Source organism: Notechis scutatus, chromosome 3, assembly GCF_049901735.1.
Source record: "Notechis scutatus isolate UNSWTSFEM ecotype Mainland chromosome 3, rNotScu1.2, whole genome shotgun sequence".
NCBI lineage: Eukaryota > Metazoa > Chordata > Lepidosauria > Squamata > Elapidae > Notechis > Notechis scutatus.
In genome coordinates this window covers 160,914,888-160,936,346 of record NC_142011.1, presented here as the reverse complement: position 1 = coordinate 160,936,346, position 21,459 = coordinate 160,914,888, and the positions used below count along the sequence as shown (strand labels likewise).

Below are 21,459 nucleotides of genomic sequence, written 5' to 3'. Positions count from 1 at the left end.
TATTATGAAAAAAAATTGCATTGATTGTCATCAGTGTTGGTTAGGCATAGATGAACATGGACGATATCATCATAAAAAAGATGTTAAATGGGAAGCCATTCTTACATTTGATTTGATGTGTGTGTGTGTGTGTGTGTGCACGTGTGTGTGTAATATGACTAAGCTTCCCAGTATAAGTGCTTTTACTTAGGTTTTCAGCTTTGCATTCTTTTTTTCTTTTGCTATATATCAAATTATTTTTAACATTCCATAGCTCAATCCTCATTATGATATTTTGGGTGAAATTTACCTTATTATTTTAAAGAATTTGTCTTTGAATATATATGAAAATCTCAAGATCCTTAAAGGCAGTTATATCCTCCCTTTAGTTTTCCAGTAATCATTTGGGAGCCCAGTTCTGTAAGCTTTAACTGCTAAATTCACTATCAGAGAAGATTGTCACTTATTGGAAGGGATAATAGATACAAATGGCACACAAAGAAAGTGGGACTGAACATTATTAAGGTTTTTGAAATACCACTTTGGAGCTTGACTAAATCTATTAAGAAAGGAGTTAATTCTTTTTGTACTTCGAAAGTGGATGGTTACTTTGGGTTAATCAACAGTAAGAAGAAGTGCTGCGTGATTTCAGCACAATCTGCTATTAACTGCTGCTAGTTCTGGATAAATACTGGTTTCTAATTATGATATTAATGTATTATAATTTATTTTCCATTCATGTCTGAAACCCACAAAGGAATAAATTGCATAAATGACTTTTTGCAGGGTTTAATGCTAAATTTAACCTAGCTTTCACAGAGTATCAAATATTATTATTCTACAAAATTATTTAACAAAATGACCAGACTTGAAATCCAGTACTCAGAAGTCAACCCCTCCTTGGGGGTTTCTCCAACAGTTCAGCATCCTTTTTGGAATTATTGTGAGAGGTGTTAAGATAGTAGCTGCTAACTATATCCTTAAATGTTGTTTGGCTGAGAAACAATCACATTTTTCTTACTCTGTCTCCCACCCACGTCTTCTCTGAGAAATCACTTTAGAGCAAGGATATCCAATCTTTAATGGCAACTTTAATGGCTGGGTGAAGAATTCTGGGATTTGAAGTCCACAGGTCTTAAAGTTTGGGCACCTCTGCTCTAGAACAAAAGGGAAAGTTCTTGTTACCACTATCCAAATTCTTCATTTCAGATAGCAGTTCTCAAAATCACTGAGTTTGAAAAGACTACTCCCCAAAATTATTTAAAGACTGCACTAGTAAAAAAGGACAGAGAGATGAGAATAATTGTTTAAAATATGTTTTCCATATATGTTCTTACAGGTTATCCAAACCCACCAAAACCTCCATCTCCAAAAGGTAATGCTATTGCTTCGCTTAATTTCTTAAAGCTAATTTCCAAATTATATATTTGCTGATATTTTGAAACAATTTATACTATAAATACTATTTCTAGAAATATTATTTGGAGAAATCTTGTTGAGACAATACATCTCTTAACATAATTTTAAAATATGAAAGGATCTCATACTGTACTTAAGAATAATGGAAGCAAGCAGAGAGAGAAAAAATGCCTATTTATTGCTTTCTTTTTGCTTACAAAGAAAGTTTGCAATTTTCTTTTTTATCCTATACTTCAGTGAGTAATGCTGAAAATAGATATATGACACAGCAGCTTAGGAAATAATGAATTAAAAAAATGAAATGTGAATTTTTGTATAGGTAAAATGTGTATGTCATACATTTTGCACACAGATAAAATGGTGAATGAAAGTTTAAGCGTGCAAAAAATGTCAAATAGGATTTTTAAACAGTAGAGAAATATAAAAGCAAGATCTTGAGAGTACTCAAGTAATATCCAAGGTTTGCGTATAGTTAAGGACTTTCTAATTTAAAGAAAAAAAATAGGTATAAGACAAATTCAGCATTGTTTGTATAATATTAATATTTTTCTTAAACACATTTAAATTATATTTTTTTCTCCAATTTAGTAGGAGCTTTTACTTCATTGGTATCTTTTTCTGCTGGCCTCACAAAAAAGCCTTTCCCTGAAGATGTTGGTGTGATACATTTTAACAAAGTACTTGTAAATGATGGAAATTATTATAACCCTAACACAGGTAAGGGATAAGGTGGGCCTATAACTTGGAACTACTTGCTTGAGAATGTAAATAAATTACCACAACAGACTTCAATTAATCAGATTAAAGATTCACATTTAATTTTCTGATACTTTATATTTTCCCATCTTTCTGAATGTTGCTCAAAATAGAAAGTAACAGTCAGTTGACTCTGAAAACCATTTCATCTGCTCTGACCAGTTTTTTATATCCTTACATACAGTTTAATTAGTTGCAAATGGCTGCTACAGATTGAAGGGTAGGGTGGTGTAGCTGTTCCATAAATTGGTATAACTTTACTTACTGAAAAGATTAGTAGCAGACTTGGGCAAGTTTGCAAAAACATTTCCTGGAGGAAAATAGCTTTCTGTGTTTTCTGCTTTCATTTTATTTGTGCAATCGGTTATTGTATTGACTTTCAGCTGCTTCAGTTTCTTCAAGCTGTATGTTTTCTATTTCTGTCTGCAGTTTATATGGTATAATACAAGCAAGTAATGCAGAAACAGCTTGATTTAAACCAATTCATTTCAATTAAGTATTAGAAGCAGTGCAATATGGAGATTCCTTTTTGCCTCATCAGATTGATATGTATGGTATTGTTTCATTGGCCTAAATTCTTCTGGGTTCAAAGCATAAACAAACCAAGTTAATTTAGAGCCTATAAATCCTATAAATCAAGATTATAATTTTAAATTCTGGAGTAGCCAGTTCTGAAGTAGCCAGTTCTGGAGTAACCAGTTCTGAAGTACTCAGGACTTGTGGTTCCGTTTAGTACATGGGTGACCTTTTTCCACCCTGCATCTCTAAGGAAGGGTCCTTGGTGCTCTCTGAGCTTGGTTGTTTTCTTGCAGACATTTCATTACCCAAACTAAGTAACATCATCAGTGCACATGTTTCAACTTTCAGAGGTGCTGCTCCACTGTGCAAGACACTGTATGTGAGACCTGTCTATTCAGAGTCTGGATAGTGAACAACAGGCTTTAACTGAATCTGAAGACTGTATGGCTTTGGTTTGGGGGGCATCTGGTTTTAGGACTAGGTCATATCTGGTGCTGGATGGAATCACATTGCCCCAAATATACCCTGTGTGCAATCAGGGGGGGCATCTAACTTACAATTCCTGATCAAGAAACAGGAGGCAATCATGGTTAAGAGTGCCTTTACACAATTTTGTATTGTACATCAGGTATATATGTTCCTGGATTAAGGAGCTCTACTCACAGTCATTCATGCCAAGTCAACTCTCAGTTTTGACAGTTGCAATGTGTTGTACATGAGGCTGCCTTAAAGTGGACAGTTGGTGTGAGCACTTACGTGAGTTTCTGGTAGATTGCATGTGATACCTTTGCTGTGCAAGCTGCACTGGTTACCAAGTTTGTGTCCGGGTCTGGTATTTTAAAGATCTAAATAGCATGAGATCAGTTACTCGAGAGATCACTTCTTCCCAATTTTACCTGCCCACCCCATTGGATCCAACAGATTCTGTCATCTAAGGAGTTACATTTGGTGAGCTCTAGGCAAGAGGGATTTTTTTGGTGCCTGCATCATGGAATCTTTTCACCTCAGAGTTGAGATCAGCCTCACTGTTCCCTTGAAGGTCTCTCAAGACCTGATTATGTCAGCAGGCATGGGGACACCAGGGGATGGATGGACTTGTGAGATGGCTCATCATTTTTAACATCCCTCCATCTTATTCTTAGTTATTCTTAGTTCTGCTGTTAGAGTTTTTAATGTTGTTTTCATAATTATATCATGTTTTAAGTAATGATGGTTTATATATCATGTTTTATTGGGCTGTTGCATGCCACCCAGAGTCATTTCTGTGAGAGGGGAAGCCATATAAATTTAATAAATAAATAAATAAACAAACAAACAATTATGTGAAGAATTCTGCTTTACTAGTTTTAATAAAATAGGAAACTTTCACAGTAAAACTGTAATGTCTTATTTCTTTATCTGGAAAAAACCTCCAATAAATATGCACTTGTCCTGTTGTAAGAATTAGAGGGGTGTGTTATTTACTGATACATCTTTTTTGCAGGTTTCTTTACATCTCCGTATGAAGGTCGTTACCTAATCACAGCTGTTCTAGTTCCTGAGAGAGGTGAATATATTGAAGCAATGCTGTCTGTCTCCAATTCAAGTGTTGCTCAGCTTCACACAGCTGGCTATCAGAAAGACCTGCCTGAATATCGCAGGCCAAGATCAGGGAAACGGATTTGTGGTGGAACTGGGGCTTTTCAACTTGTTCTCCATCTCAAAACAGGCGCAGAAGTAGGCGTTGTAGTTACTGGGGGCAAGCTAGCCTATTCAGACTCTGATGAAATGTATTCTACATTCAGCGGAGTATTTCTGTACCCTGAAATTTCTCAGACCTGAGCAGAAAATAGAACCTGAATGAAATATCTAGAAATTGAACCTGAAGAAAAAAAAACAAATGAATTGAGAAGAGTTAATGTTGCTTTTTCCATTTTTTTTCCATTTCAGTAATTTGGCTTAAGTGCTGCCCCACCTGTTTGCTTTTTATTTATAGAGTATGGTTATTTATGTATAGACCCAATTAGGTGTAGTCATTAAGGCATCCGGCTAGAAACCAGGAGACCATGAGTTCTAATCCTACCTTGGACACAAAGCCACCTGAACGACCTTGGGCCAGTCACTTTCTCTCAGTCCTAGGAGAGAAATGGCAAACCATTTTTGAAAAATCTTGCCAAGAAAACTGCAAGTACTTGTCTACGCAGTCTCTGAGAACTGGACACAACTGAATGTAAGAAAAAAAATATGCATATCAAGACAAGCTATGGTCACATTATAAAATGTTCAAAATACATGTTTTGCAACATTTGCTAATATCTGAGAGAGCTATGATAATACTATAATGGGACTTTATTCAAATTTCTATATATACTGTTCATATGAAACAATATATTTGATATCTCTTTATTGTCTCTATCAAGTCATTTTTATTAGCTTCCTTTAGCTATTGGGAGTTTACATTAGTAGTATTGATCACAGGGATACTCTGCACATGATTTAAAAGGTACTTCATTCCCAAACAGATTTCAAGGCACTTGATTATCTCACAAAATCTGAAAATCTAGTGAAGGGGCACCCATCACTGTCTTATAAAATTAAAAGTGGTGGTGATTTTGAGTGATAGCCACATTTCATGAAATCTTTATGTATGCACCTGAATTCTCATGAAGGTTTGGTCATTTGCATATTAAGAATTAATTTTGCTGCTTGAAGGCTGCTTATCACATTCAAGGATGGGAACTTCTGTTTATGTTCCAAGGACAACACTTCATCTTGGATAATTTGTCATGGTCCATAGCCCAATGCTGAACACTGTAAGAACTAGAACTGCTGTTTTTCTACCTCTTATCTCTTTTTTAATGTATTTTGTCAGAAAGTGAACAGAATACTTCCAGATGGCTTTTCAAATTCAGTTTACACCCATTTTTCTATTCTTGAGTTAGCTGTTGAGATCATTGCAACAACTATGTAATGAATCTTATTGTCCCTCATGCAAGGCTAAAATTGAGAAGTTGGCATGCATCACTGTGTAAATCATATAATTTGTAAATTATAGTTTATAGCTTTGTAATGTGAAAAGTCATGGCATATGGCTTAGTACCTTGTCTGAACTCTGGTCAATTGTGCCTTATTTAACACACAACATTAAATAACACAATTTTGAATCTAACATGATTATTGCCTATATATAGTGTGCAACACAAGAAAGAATAAAATTAATTCATAGCTTTATCATCTCTATAATACTGTTAATTTCTACAGAATTATTTTAATTTTTTCAAAATTCTCATTTTCTTTTGTCAGTTTTCTACCAATTCTACATTATCTGAAACCATTCTTTTAAAAACACGTACCTAGTATTTGCACCAGATTCTACAATTATTATAACAAATATTTTCTTTTTTTCCAGGACTTCTTTATTTAATGTTTTAATAATTTACAAGTTCACAAGAGAACATGAAACTGTATTATTCATTCATATGAATTACTTTTAGAGCAGACTATTGTAATGGCAGCCTGCCAAATAACATTTTTTTTCTTCTACTTGTGGCTACAAATGATGCTAAGAGCTAGATTTATTAACTATTTCTCATTAATCTTCTCTCTTGAGGTCTCAGAAATAGTTGTCTTTCATTGTTCCATGAGCCATCCCTGAAGAATTGTTCCTTAGCAACATAAAGCAAACTTCCTCCTGAAGGATGAGCTCATTTTTAAACTGATACATATGTAGAAAAATGTTTTCTATCCTCAAACTAGACGCATTATTTTCTTCAGAATTTTATGAAAACATGTAAGTATGAAATTGTTCATATTTTGCAGTTCACTCAAGTGAAGTAAAATTATCACCACCCCATAATCAATAAGTTTATTGCTTTCTGTTTTACCATTTCACTTGGATCTACTTGAATGCAAAGCTGGTAATTTTAATTTCTAAAAAAAATAAGTTTACTTCAGATTTATTGAAAAATAATAACACAAAACTGTCAGACAATCATAAAGGCCATAGAGGGCCACAGTGCTATACATTTTACAAATATTTGTATTCCAATTAATGATTGTGAACAGCTGCTTTGTTTAACATTTGAAAGCAATAAGCAATAAGCAGCTTTTAGAATTAAAAAAAAAATTCTAATTCCTCTTCTGGGAATTACTTCTACCATTTAGAAACAATATTATATTTCAAGCATTTTAGAACTAGTTGAATAAAACTCAAAAGTATATTGTTTGTCCAGGCTAATTTATCATTGCTTTCAATAGAAGGGCCTATAACATCCTGTAGAAGGGATGGCAGAACCTGGGGCAGAATGAAAAGGCAATCAACCTAGAAACTCTACATAGCCACAAGACTATGCCACAATACACACCAACCCCCAGTGCTGTTGATCCTTATCTAAACAGGTGTCAACTCTTAGTTGATAAGATTCCTGTGCACTGGCTTTTTGCACTAAATCAGTTTAATTGAACCTTTCTATATTGTTATTCACATATGTCATTTTCAAATTTGGTTTTGCGTGTTTTCAAGTTTTATAAGCTATGTCAGTAAAATGGGACGTATCCATTTCTAGCTTGTCTTCTACAAAATTTATTTTGCATACAGTTGTTCAGTTCTTCCTTTACAATGAGTATATTCAAAATATAAAGAACAATGTTTAAGTATTTAATGGTATCAAATGTGTATTTTCAACTGGAAATTTGCTGCTGGTTAGACAGTATATTTTAACAAAGAAATAGTTCCCATCTCCTTTTCACCATTCAACTTTGTCCAGTCCAGTTGTTTCACCTTTTTCTCCAATAACTGGTTTCATCTTTGAATTTATCTTCATATTATAGGGGATTTATGCAGTTCACATTCCATATTTCTAGGAAATGTCAATGGCAAATCACTTTATACTGTTTTCACCATAGTTTTCAAACATTTGCATATAGTAGCTGAATTCTTACTGATCCTTGTCAGACTCATTTCTTGCTTAGCCAAAAACAGTCTAAATATTTATTGCATATGGAATAAAACATTCCAAGTGAGAGAACAGTAGAAATAGTGGAGTATTTTTGTTCCAATTTCTAGCCCTTATATTCTTTTTGGATATCAATTCAGTATTTTGTATCCCAAGTATGCACCATACTGTTTGGATTCCCCTCAATACTTCTCCACCCACCCCCCCGCCTTCCTCCAGTAGTTTTTATTGTCAAAGGATTAAATTATTACTTTAATTTATTCTAAGATTCCAGTGTTTCTATTTCCACTGCATACTGACAAATTTGTTAATACTCCTACAACTGCCAAAAAAACTGCATAGGCTATAGAATACAACACCTAGCACAAGTGCAACCACTAGAATGTGAACTATTTTTATACAAAGGCAATAGCTGTATTCTTATTTGATTCTTCAGCAAAACAAAATTAACATCAAATTGGGTTTTAACACATTCATTTTTCATTCTGTCCTGTCCAAAATACTATATATGGTCCTATAGAGTTCCTCCTCCTGCATTTAGAATTGAATTTTAATTCTCATAATATCTATAAGTATTTATTATAAACATTTCTATGGAAACAGTAAGACACAGGTGCAATTTTACTATAAACTTTATTAAACAATATGATGACATTTTTCCTAATACATCCAGTTTGTACCAAAAATCACTGTTTTGGAATGTTTATTGATTAATAAGTAAACAAAGTTATATCAAAGGAAAAATCCAAGCACAGTTAACAAGAATGTTCTTAAGAGTTTTCTTCTCTCTCGCAATCTGAACTGTTCACGTGTAGAGCTTCTTTTTAAGTTTCAAAATTCTGTTGGTTAACGAAGCCAACTTTATTAGTTGCTAGGTCAGAAAAGACATATTTTCATGTATTTTTATAATATTTGGCATTATTTTAAGACCTCTTAGCAATACTTTACACATTGTAATAGTCTATATATGATACATCATACTAATTGAATGCATTTAGAGTGATCCAATTCTGAGTCATGAAATTTAGTGAAATATTAATTTTCCAAATGAAGATATATTTTTTCAACCAATATATTAACAGTAACATTTTTTTTAAAAAAAGCATATCTATTCATTTTTTTTACTGAAATATATTCAGTCTTTTGACAGCCCAAACAGAAATAAGAAATCTGAGCTTTGTCTGGCAATACAAAACACCAACATTTTGGGTCCTGCTTTATGTTTATTTTTAAATCTGCAGAGATTCAGATCAAGACTTTCACGCTCAGTTAGATTACAATATTTGTTTATTCCAATTAAACAATTTAACTGGTGTAGAAATTCATTATATTTCTGAAGTAAAAGTAATTACACTTGAAAAAACAGACTGACATAGTAAATAAACATAAATGTCCATTTCTTTCACAGAAAGAATTAGCTTACATGTAATTATCCAAAACAGAAATAGTACAAGAACTGTTTCCCAACTCATCAGTATTTGCTCTCAGGAAATAGATTAAAGAGCTCTATGAGAAAGTGAATACTGAGACAAGGTTCATCACTGGCTAGCTTTAGAGTTACTGAAGCAAAATCCAAGCTTACTATGTAATTATTATCCAGAAAGATTTAAATAGATAATAAACAATCACCATGTTAAGACTTGTATATTTGTTGCAATGAAAAGTAATGTTTGGATCAGGATGACTCAACCACTTTTTAGATTTAACAAAAGAATTCGTAGTGTGTAATGGAATTTTTCCTTGAAAAGCAATTTGGAAATTCTCAACATTCAAAAAATAAGCCATAGGTTTTCTCCATTACAACCACTTTATCACAGAAAAATTAACTCCAGATTACTTCATCATGGTGTTAAGAGATTCACTTTATCAAAATAAACTTATAAAGCATTACTAAAATGCAAACTAAATAGCACTGCAGTTTAGAACAAATATTATCACAACTTTTGAGGATGCTGATGGATTTTTTCTTTTTGTTTTAATAATTTTTAATCTAAGAAAGTGCTTCATCAAATATGAACATAATTACATAATACACTAATGAATCTGATACAGTACAATTGGCAGTGACTAATCAGAATTGTATACTTTGAGCGTACAGAGAATATTGGTCGGAATGTAGATTTGTTTCTAATCTACAATGTTGCAGCCCGAACACTGTTTATTTCATTGGTGTTAAGAATCTGTACACTTAAAATAGTGTAAAAAATGCCAGACCTTGAAATTTCTAATTTCTAAGTTTTCTCAGATATATTTTCTATACAAATTCAATAGAAAATAGGCCATTCTTCTTAACTGTGAAACACTGTTTCTAAACACTACTGCAACCTGATCATTTGATATATTTATAGATGTTTCAGTGCCCCGGAAAAAAAAAAACACCCATTCACAAGTGTTGCCTGCATTTATGCCTACCCATTCTTAAAATATGAGATAAAATTTAAGATAATCTTTAAAATTATTTTGCTAGGACATAAGGGTAAAAACCTGCTAAATCTGCTGCATTATCTATAGACATTTCCGTTAACAGATATGTGCAACAGTGGAAAACAAGTGAAAGAATGTAAGACAACTGCTACTTAATCCAGAACTCTAGTTATTTTTTTAGAGTTACTGTGAAGCTAATACAAAATATTTAATCAGAACTGACATTTATAGCTGTTTCAAAATAATTCACTGACCTGCACCTTTTTTTAAAAATCAAATTGATAAACCCTGATGCACAGGTCCTGAAAAGCAAAACATTACTCCCAGTTTTGAAAATTGGCTATTTACTTAGAAAACAAGTTTATCCCTGAATATTTTCTATATATGTTGCCTAGTAACTTTTCCATCATACATAAACTAAATGTAATTAGGAAATGGCAACAATCCCCCATTTTGCAGCAAAGTTCTTATCATTCTATGGACTTTCAATTTCACTTAGTAGCTTACCAAAGGAAAAAAGTGCTGCAAGTAAAAAGCTCAGGCAGGTCTATCATACTGTATAGGATTTAAACAGATTGCTAAAGGCAAACCTGCATATTTAAAAATAGCATTTTTACTTCAATTTCATTTTTCTAGGTTTACCCATTAACTACTATATTCTTAAGACATACATAGAGAACTGCATAATGTTCTCAGTTGTTGCGTCTAAAACACCTAAAATGCTATTTTGAGTACTATCCAGAATAGCAGACCAAACAGAAATGCTACGAGTTCCATTTTTTTTGGTATTTCACATACTGTACTCTTGAAGATGAAAAGCTAAATTGATCCATTTTCATTCATTTGAAAATTTGCTATTTCAGAAGGTTATTTTTCCAGTATCTTTAAAAAAACCAGTAGGCTTGAGTAAAGAACAAAGGAAATAGTTTTGCATTTCATTAGTTTGTATCAACGAATGGCTCTTCCTGCATTTAATAAGACATATAGTACCAAAACAGTATAGTGGCCTCTCCAGAAAGAAGCTCTGTGTGTGAGTGACGCTATTTAAGCTAAATCTTCCATATTCACTTCAGGAAGCAGTTTTCTCCAGTAGCAAAAGGAACTGAATTCTGGGCACGCAAAAGCAGAACTCTGTTCTTTATTAATTAGTGGAAACAAATGTTCCACAAGTTCATTTAATCTGTAATACCTGTATACAAAATAAATTGGAAAAGCATTAATACATTATTCTTATTGTATAGCACAGTATTACCTATACTTACTCTAAAGAAGCTTGGCCCATTAAGTTTAAATATACTTATGCAAAGGATAATGGTCACATTCAAGTCTTAGCAAATGCTAAATTCATAAATATATATTAGAAGATTTTAATTACAATTGTAAAAACATACAAAACTCAGAAAAAGAAAAAAAGGGCAAAGAAAAGAAGAAAACAGTAAGAAAAGAAATATACAAAAAAAAGTTACAAAGATCTGCTTGCAATCTTAACAGAAGTTATAAATGCATTTATATTTATCCTCTTTCTTTAAGGATACATAATTTCTTCCTTTCCATAATCTACTCTACAAATCCTCACAAATTCATTTTTTTCTTTTTGTCAGCAAAAAGTTCATATTAGCCCATTTGCTAATAAAAATAGTAGTTGATTTTCTCTAAGCAACTTTATTTTGCCTTCTTTGCTAGTTCCATTATCTTTGCCAACCATTCCTCCACTCTGGGTACAACTAGGCCTCAACTTATGACTAGTCATTTAATGACTGTTCAAAGTTACAACAGGCTTGCCTTGGGGATACTTATGATGTGGATTCAAAGTTCTGACAGTCTGACCCCCTCCTGCAGACGTGACCAAACTTCAGATGCTCAGTAACACAGCCACTGTCTGCAGCATCCCGTGATCATGTGACTATCAGGCATGATATTCTTCTGATTAAAATCGGAATTCCGATTTTTTTGGGAATCGCCCCCTCCTTTCCCCCCACCCCTTCTTCTCCTCCTTCCCCTCCCCTCGGAGGCCCCGAGTCAGGAGTTGCTGGCGCGGCTCCGCACGGCTCCAGTCCCGCGTTGCCTCAGGAAGGGAAAGGCAAAAAGGAAGAGCCGCGGCGCTTTGCAACGCAGCAGCGGCTCCTGGTTTTGCCTTTCCCTTCCCGAGGCAACGCGGGACTGGAGCTGCGTGGAGCTGCGCCGGCGGTAGCAACTCCTGACAGCCCCAGCCGGATACCTAAGCGGAGCCCGGGCGGTGCGAGCGGAGGCCACTGAGCAGCAGGAAAAGGGAGCTGGGCCAGCCACAGACCAGCCTCCGTGCAACACGCCGCCACCCGGCCCCGGCGAGGGAAAGCAGCGGGTGCTCCCCGGGCGCGCGGCGGGGGGTCTCTTTTGTCCGGCCCCGATTTTTTTTCCAGAGCGGAATATCATGCCTGGACTATGTTTTACAATGGTTTTTCTAAAAACCAGCAATTATTTCCAGTTTGGTGGCAAAACCATGCCCATAACTAGTGTTTTGCTTTAGCAACCATAACATTCAATTAACCAACGTGAAATAGGTCATAGACCACCTGCTTTACAACTGTCATGACTTAGAACCTTGTTAGGCAAATTAGTTGTAAGTCAAAGACTGCTTATATTTCAAAGTCACTCTATTTTTGTGCATGTAATGGTCTTACAGCACTACTCATATAAAATAATATTCTCCAATATTTTCTAGTTGTTTGTCTAGTTATTAATCCCAGCAAAAATAGTTGATTTCAAGTTGTAAAATTTTTGTATCATCAACAACAACCCTACATTTTCTGGCTTTTTTACAAGTCTACCAGGCATAATATTATGACACTAGCAAATGTTAAATTTTATTGTCTGTTTGCACATATGTGAACACATTTTTCACAAAATGAACATGCCATGACAAATCCAAAGTTGGAAATGCTCACAATCAAGCTATGTTCCCCAATGATCCATGAGGTAGATATGTACAGATTTATCACAGGTACCTAGTGAATTTAGAGAAAAAACTTTTTCATGTCTGAAAAAGTTCAGACATGACTTAAAGGGAATTCTAAGTAGTGGACAGAGAGAATAAAAACCTGAAAAACCCAGGCATTAGAGCCATCAGAAGAAAGAAAATCCTTTCTTGAGTGTTTAAAAAGGGAGAGCGTTAAATCTAATTTGTCTTTAGTCTGAACTTTTCTCTCACAGGTGAAAGCATGTCTTCTGTTCAAAATCATGTAGGCAATATCCTAATTTTCACCAAGCTGGGACTTGAAAATCCAGGAAATATTAACCAATTTAGGAACCGTTAAAAGCTTCATGCAAATTAGAATATTTATACTATGCAACATGAACTGAGTTAATAGAGGCGAAGACTATTAAACTTAACAACTGGGTCCACTGTTCGGAAATATCCTTCAATTATTCAGTGTTAGAATATTTTCTTCACTCTGTAATTGTAGGTTAAATTTAAGAGTTCTTCTCCTTTAATTGTAATCTGTAATTCCCTTTAATGGCTGATTTTTAAAATATCTTATTTTTCAAAATAATATCAAAATAAAATCATTTTCCCATGGGAAGGAGATAATAATTGTAATATTTATTTCTAAAATCATATTTAAAATCCACTTGTACAATTAGTCTGTTTAATTTCCAAAATTAAAATTCTAATCATCCCTTTTGCACTAGATTAAAGAAATGTAGTTCTTTGACTATTAGTGAATTTACAATTACACATTTTAAATTAATAACCATGACTTCACACAATATTTTAATCTTTCCCAATCTATTTTTAAAATCCCATACTTACGAAGATTTGTTTCCTTTTGTTTGTTCCTGGATAAGTTCACCCTTTGGGTTAACTGTGAATATTCTGCAGGCCGGAACTCCAACTTGCATATAGGCATAGACATCCTGCAGATAAACAGAACTTAACTGTATTTCAGTCTGATGCCAATTTAATTATTTATGTTATACCAAATCACATAGGCACTCACAAAATTTTGACATAGTTCTAAATTTGATTAATTTAGAAAAGTTTGTTATCTAATTAAATTTGGCTAAGTATTTATATGCATCGTTACATAGTAGGCACCCATCTTGTAACAATAATTTCATTTCAATAATATAGTTTAGAAAAAAGGAAAGAAATGGTAAATTCATTGTAGGATGATGCAACTTACATTAGATCTGTTCCCAAAAGCTGCATAAAAAGGCTGTTCACATGGACCAAATAAATTCTTAATATCATTTAAACATTCAATTTTGAATTTCTCTGGCTTTTTTTCTATAACTTCCCTGCAAGGAGAAATGTGAAATGTGATTGTTTCATTTACTGTCAGAATTTCTTGTGAAATACAGAAACAATTTTCTTTATTTTAAATAAGTTATAAATATTCCGTTGGTGATATTAGGGTCACTTTATAATTTTGAAACTTTAGAAGAAAAATTTAATGTAACCTAAAAAGATGGTAAATGTACAGGGATTTTTTCACATGAAATAGCCAACAGAACACAAGGCAGAAACAACAGTTCAAGTTGATACTGTTAGTTGTTGATTTTTTAAAATTTATATTTATAAGCTGCTCAGAGCTTTCAGAAATCGAGTGGCAATCAAATGAATTAATAGATATGTACATTGAGTATGCCTCTGAATTAGTTGAATGTAAATAATTTTATGCTGTCTTGCCAAGATATTCTCTAGTTTAGAGATGTGAACTCGGAGAGACTACTTATAAGCATGTTTAGCATAAAATTGAACTTTTAATTCTTGCTTGTACATACTGGCTAAAATGTGCTAAAATTGACTTGGTACTGTTATTAGCAGGAAATGCTACAAGTAGCAAAATGAGGATTAAGCTTTGAAATCTATATCTAATCCGTCTCAATATTAATCATAATGCAAAAGACTGAAACCATGGTAACCAGTGGAACTCTGAATATTTGTGGTGATACCCATAACATATGAACAGCTACAAAACTTTCATTATGTCAGCTACTGGCATGAATTAGAAGGAAGATAACTTTGTTCACAAATTAAGAGAAAAGATGTAACTGCTCTGACTAATGGTGATTTGATCGTGCAGAATGGAATTGGTGAATCATGGAATTACAAATGAAAGAGGTAAAATTACATCAGAAAGTATGAACTGATGTCATCTAGGAAACCAGGTGGCCAATTGAATGTTATTTTCCTTTGAATTGTAATAAAGGAAGAATCAGTCACACGTTTGGGGAAAGCCACGGAACATTCTAAATAAATGCAATTCATGAAAAAAATATTTGTAAGTAAAATAAATAGATATGGAAACAAAATAAGAGAATATGGAAAAGGCTATTCAAAGACTCTGGAAGGAACGAGAATGGTGATTACTGAAAAGAATAAGTATGCTTCAAGCACATGATTTAAAACTTAAGTTTTTATAAGTCATCAATTGTAAGTGAGGCAAAGGAATGTGTGTGTGTGTGTGTGTGTGTGTGTGTGTGTGTGTGTGTGTGTGTGTATATATATATATATATATATATATATATATATATATATATATATATATATATGTTTTCTTAAGTTTTCCGGGTACTTACATGTATGGTGTTCGGCTTGGTTCAGGTATTTCACGTCATTGTAGTTCTTTTAAAGTTGTAGCAACGTTTCAGCAGAATCTCATCTGCCATCATCAGGCTTCTGTATTGTGTCCGTCTGTGAGTCAGACAAAAAGTCTGCTGATTCTGCTGAAACGTTGCTACAACTTTAAAAGAACTACAATGACGTGGGAAGGTCTGGCACAGGCCACATGTAAGTTGAGTGGCCACTGCAGTATGGTACAAAGCTTCAGCCAGTTCTGGAAGCCTCAGTCATCCCAACCTGGACCTTCAGTGTGGCAATCTGTGGTAGCTTTGGGGTACGTAGCTTGGAAAAGATATGGAACCTGTAGCTTGGACAAAGATGCAAGGCTGGAAAGGCCAGTGATATGGGACTTGAGGTGGCATTTTTCAGTGCAGCAGTGGTGCTGGGGCTGAAGTCCAGGCCTGAGGGGCAGTGGCACCTGGAAGAAGCCACTGAAGACCCCAGATCTCTACTTTAAACCCATCCCTGTCACTGCTGCCAATTAGTGATAATGGTAAAATGGAATAGAACAGGTCAAGTCATAGCATCCCTATGGCCATAAATGCAGGATAGCTGCCATGCACCTTACTTCTGATCATGCGACAGCAGGGGTGCTACAATAGATGTAACTTCAGGCACAGATTGTAAGTCCCTTCATACGGTGTTGTTGTAATTTCAAACAGTCACTGAATGAATAAGTCAAGGACTACCTGTAAACCTAAATGCATGATAGACTAATATACAATATATGCAGGTGTGGGATTCAAATTTTTAACAACTGGTTCTGTGGGCATGGCTTGGTGGTCATGTGACTGGGGTGGACATGGCTTGGTGGTCATGTTATTGGCTGGGTGTGGCCAACTCAATATCACTCACATCGAGGCATGCATCTCCTCACCTGGCCTCTCAAGACTGTGGGGATGCTGCAACAGTGGTAAGTGTGAAAAATGGTCATAAGTCACTTTTTTCAGTAACTTTGAATGGTCACTACACACAAAGTACCAGCAAAGGAGGGGAAAATAACTCCAGAGACATTCCTGAGACAGGAAGTCTAGTCCTGCCAAGAATGTAATAAGGTTTAATGGAGAGGCAGTTTCTGTAAGCAACACCAGAATGTTTCCTTCCTGCCTTCCTTACAGGATTAGGCCAGTAATTTCTTCTAACAACCGGTTCTCCGAACTGCTTAGAATGTTAACAACCAGTTCTAGCGAATAGGTGCAAACTGGTAGAATCCCACCCCTGAATATATGTTACAGAAACCACACATTAAAATAATGCCACTATGATCATACCAGGATAAATGACAAAAGCAATTCTTGCAGTTCCTGAAGTTGTATTGCACAACACACTAAATGATCAAAAATAAGATGTGTTTCGTTTATATACCTATGGAAGGCAGAAAACAGGCTGCTAGGTGACAACATCAAAGGACCATTGGGTAAAATTGTTCCTTTATCGTTAACCCAGTGTAAGTATCCTCTTGTCATATCTGCCATTCCAATTGCCCGAGCAGAACAATACAGAAACTTGTAGCCATTCCTAGGAAAAAAAGGGTGATTAATAATATGACAATCTTGTCCAATGTAAGTAGACCAGAAAACAATGAAAACTCCTTTGATTAGTAATGATTGTGCAAAGTTAAAGCAAACTTTTTTTAATCCTTTAACCAGTAAAATAGAAACTAGCTTATTATATTAAATGGATATCTTTGAATAACTTATATGTTTTATTTTACTCTAAAATAACTTATATTCATTCTGAAATGATGCAAGAAACCAAGCCTGTTATTGTTCAGGTTTGCCTTTTCTTTCAAATTTCTACAGAAGCCACTTTTTCATCAAACATCATGTTGCTCCTCAGTTAATTAAAAAAAAGGAATTTAAAAATCTTCTCTTTTTCACATTTGCTATAAATTCTTGCATACAGAATTCATAACAAGGCTACATAACAGTTCCTGAAACTCTACAAAATACATTCAAAACATATTGATACTCCCATATTATAATTTTGGGATAAGGAAAGAATAAATTGAATGAGATTGCACCCTGAAGTCTGGATCAGAAAAGTGTGATGACCTCAGCATATAGCGATACTGTTGTGATATATGATATTCACAGCAACATTAACTTGTCCATATATTATAAACGTATCATAATCTTCAGATTCCATGTTAGCGCATAGAAGTGGAATAGAAACAGTTATAAACACAACTCAAACACAAAATTATTTTACAAACATTGATAACTTACTCATTAATAGAATGATAGAGTTTTGCAATACCCTGATGAGTCCAATCTTTGCCAAGCTGTGGTAAAATCTGCCCTAAAGCATCAGACCTAACCCAGAAACAAAGAAAAACAATTAATGGTCTTAACTCATATATTATCAATTCTTAACTGAATTTATTTTTCTGATTAAATCAGCAAGTCAAGTAACTTCAAATGCTTGAATAGAATTAAAAGAATAAGGGCAGGCAAAATAGGATTTAAGGAAAGTTCTTTTCAGTAACTATTATTCAAAGCATATCTATTAGAAACAGTTGAATGTTAACATCATTGTAGAGTTTCATCAAAAAGAAAACTATTTTTTCTTACTTAGTTATTGTTCCATCAATATCAGAAATGATTATTTTGTCATTCCAGTTCCATAAATATATTGTCCCAGCACAACGGCAAGTTCCTTGATACTGAGTTGTAATGCTGAACACAACATCATTTGGTCCATCTCTAAGTTTCAGCTTTTCCTTTAACATGAAAATATGTAAAAATGGTAACTAAAATAACATAGTTTTTTCCTAAATTATTTTACATTTCAGGTAGTACTCAACTTATGACCACAACTGAGCCCAAAATTTGTTCCTAAGTGAGGCAGTTTGTTAAGTGAGCTTTGCCCCATTTTACGACTTTTTTTGCCCCTGTTACTTAAGGACTACATGTACCCAACTTTTAAAATCTTGAGTTATGTTAGCATTATTTTTCAAACAGTGCTGGTCTTAATAACAGAACAACAATAAGATGCAAGGCATCTTAACTCTAAAAGAACATTAAAAGCTGACTGATGTGCAAGAAACGGTTTTTAAAATGGGTTTCTAGTTTAGTACTTGTTTCAGCATAACACTGAGATAAAATTGAGATATTAGTACTAATAGTACTACTTAATTAATACTAATTAAGTAATAATTAATAGCATTAAAATATTGTAAAATAATCTGTAATAAAAGTTTCCCCTATCCAGTTCTTTCTGATTCTAGGGGACAATGCTCATCTCCATTCCTTAGCCAAGGAAGCCAGCATTATCTGAAGAATTCCCATGGTCATGTGGCCAGCATGACTATATACCGAAATGTATGGAATGTTCACTTCCCACTGAAATGGTATCTATTTATTTACTCGCATTTGCATTCTTACAAATTGCTAGGTGGGCAGGAGGTGAGGCAAGTAATGGGAACTCACCCCATCATGCGAAGCTTGGGTCTCAAACCTGGGCTGTCAGCTTTCCAGCTGACAAGCTCAGTGTCTAACCACTGAGCCATCGCACCCCTTAAAATAATCCAGGCATTATTAATATCCCAAATACATTTAAATTTTTATCAATGTTATTATTAATTTTCAAATAAAAAAACCAAATTGAGATGCTTGAAGTAAGCTCACTATCAAATCTTTCTAAATACCAAAATCCAAATAACATATTTTTCGCACTATAAGACACACTTTCTCCCCCCAAAAAAGTGGGTGGAAATGTCTGTGCGTCTTATAGAGAGAATGTGCTGAAGCCCCACACACCTGCCAGCCACCATCCTTTGGCCTCTGCCTCCCAGCAATTTGCCTCCTTGCAGCAAACAGCCTGGTCAGCTTCAGCATAGCCTGATTGAGCACGAGCAGCTGATTGGCAGTTGGATCAGCCTCCCGTAATACCATTGATCAGTTGTTTCAGGCTGTGGGGATTGCTGCCACCCATTGCCACCGCCACATGCCCCATTTTCAGCCTCTGCATGTGCCGTTTTCAATCTCCTTGCACCCATTTTCTGTCTCCACATGTCCCATTTTCAGCCCGTTTTCAGGTGGCGGGGATTAGCGGCAGTGACGGCAATCACCTCTGGCTGGAATAGGCTGAAAATGGGATGCACGGAAGCCAAAAATAGGATGCACAGAGGTGGCAACGGGTGTGGGCAATCCCCGCAGCCTGGAACAGCTGATCAGCAGTATTCCAAGAGGCCGATCAACTGCCGATCAGTAGCTCGTGCTAAATCAGACTGTTTGCTGCAAGGAGGCAAACTGCTGGGAGGCAAAAGCAGATTATTTTTCTTCTTTTCCTCCCAAAAAGCTAGGTGCATTTTATGATCTGGAGTGTCTTATACTGAAAAAAAAATGCAGTAGAACTTAATAATCTCAGTGGCATATCTGAGAAAAACAATAACCTAGTGTAAGAAGTCTTCACTGATCTAATTTAATCAAAAATACACCAGCTAAGTTTTATTAAACCAGATTCATAAATATTTAATGTTGGATAAAATAACAACTTACAATTTGATCTGAAGACAATCTAAGTGACTTTCTATAAGACATTGTGTTCCCAGAGCTTGAATGTTCACGTGGAAGGGGATCTGCCATTAAGGATTGTTTCAGTTCCTGTGAACTTTCATCATCACTAGAAGATTCATCATCTGGAGGCCTGAAATGACATAGATATACCAAGATGTATCAGACTTTCAGACATTTATTTAAATATATCACCTGATAGCTTGTAATATGTAACAGCATATTGGATCAAATATTGCAAAAGGAAGAATTTTTATTAATTCAAGACAAAACCAATTTAAACATGTTGTAATGACGAGGCAGTCGAGGTGTTTGATCATGATCACATGAATCATGATGACTTTATTGGAGTCTAGTCTTGTATTTATACACATTTTTAGTAATCCTCTAATATTGGTTAACTTTGGTTGTTGCTCAACTTTTGTTACTGTTTAGCATAGTAATTAACACAATTAATTATCTCTAGTTAAAGTCTAACACATGTTTACTTCCTCTCTCTAATCCTTCTTTACATTAGTGATTTTGTTTGTCTGAGTTGTATTTGCTTGATAAACATTCTTAATCTGAGGTTTGCCATCCAAGATAAGAGCGTTCCTGCAATTACAACTCTACATAAACACAAATCATTTTTTCAACATAACACGATCATTTGTTCTGAAGTATGTTCTCAAGGATACTCCTCTAAAGTCAGTGGCTTACTTTTATAATCTGGTTTTGTAACATTGCTTGAATTAAGCCTCGCTAAGATATCGTTTAGTCTCAAGTATTCTAAAACTAGTGCAGCTATTTAAGCTGCTTGACTAGGACCTGAGATATCCAAATTCAAGTCATGGAAGTTAACCTTTGGTAATAACTGTTTCTCAACCAATTTTTTTTACATTCTGAATTTTAGAAAAATAAAAAATGCCAAGTGGCCATAGCATTCTAGCACTTGTTTGAAATTAAAATGGAGTATTATGATGAAATTTTCTTAGTCTATACAGCTCACAATTGAATATTGCATTTCAGAGTTCAGGATGGGGATTTTAAAAGTGTTACCAGAAGATTCCACAGACTGAGGATAAAATCTTTTTTATGAAAGATATTATTAGTGTCATATAATCCTTCCAAAACATCAAAACATTATGTATTTAAAAAATCAAATTTTCTAAAAAGGCAAGAGTCTTTAAGCATAAATTGATTTTCAAAGTGACATACCGGTTTTCAACTTGTTCCTTTATAGTTGTTGATTGGTCATTTTTTGGAGCCTCAGATTTCCCATCCTTTGTTTCTGGAAGCTAGCATCAGAAAAGTATGTTAGGACCAC

At 34.5% G+C, this 21,459-nt stretch overlaps 2 protein-coding genes across 3 annotated transcripts in view; one reads left to right on the top strand and one right to left on the bottom strand.

Annotated features, from left to right (window-relative positions):
* EMILIN2 (elastin microfibril interfacer 2) overlaps window positions 1-5,883 on the top strand; it is a 29,569-nt gene extending 23,686 nt beyond the window's left edge. Inside the window, exons 6-8 of one of the 2 annotated variants that reach the window (XM_026671873.2) lie at window positions 1,319-1,354; window positions 1,987-2,115; window positions 4,157-5,883. In XM_026671873.2, coding sequence (XP_026527658.1) covers window positions 1,319-1,354; window positions 1,987-2,115; window positions 4,157-4,494 — 503 coding nt within the window. In that variant the 3' untranslated portion in view covers window positions 4,495-5,883. The remainder of the gene's footprint in view (window positions 1-1,318; window positions 1,355-1,986; window positions 2,116-4,156) is intronic. The other variant, XM_026671874.2, reaches the window with a different exon arrangement.
* Window positions 5,884-8,223: 2,340 nt separating this feature from the next.
* The window catches only part of LPIN2 (lipin 2), a 33,913-nt gene continuing 20,677 nt past the window's right edge, over window positions 8,224-21,459 (bottom strand). Inside the window, exons 13-20 of the mRNA XM_026671875.2 lie at window positions 21,351-21,430; window positions 20,139-20,286; window positions 18,210-18,358; window positions 17,865-17,951; window positions 17,002-17,154; window positions 14,195-14,309; window positions 13,822-13,925; window positions 8,224-11,220 (exon numbers count right to left, since the gene is read on the bottom strand). Of these exons, the coding sequence (XP_026527660.1) occupies window positions 11,076-11,220; window positions 13,822-13,925; window positions 14,195-14,309; window positions 17,002-17,154; window positions 17,865-17,951; window positions 18,210-18,358; window positions 20,139-20,286; window positions 21,351-21,430 (981 nt within the window). The 3' untranslated portion in view covers window positions 8,224-11,075. The remainder of the gene's footprint in view (window positions 11,221-13,821; window positions 13,926-14,194; window positions 14,310-17,001; window positions 17,155-17,864; window positions 17,952-18,209; window positions 18,359-20,138; window positions 20,287-21,350; window positions 21,431-21,459) is intronic.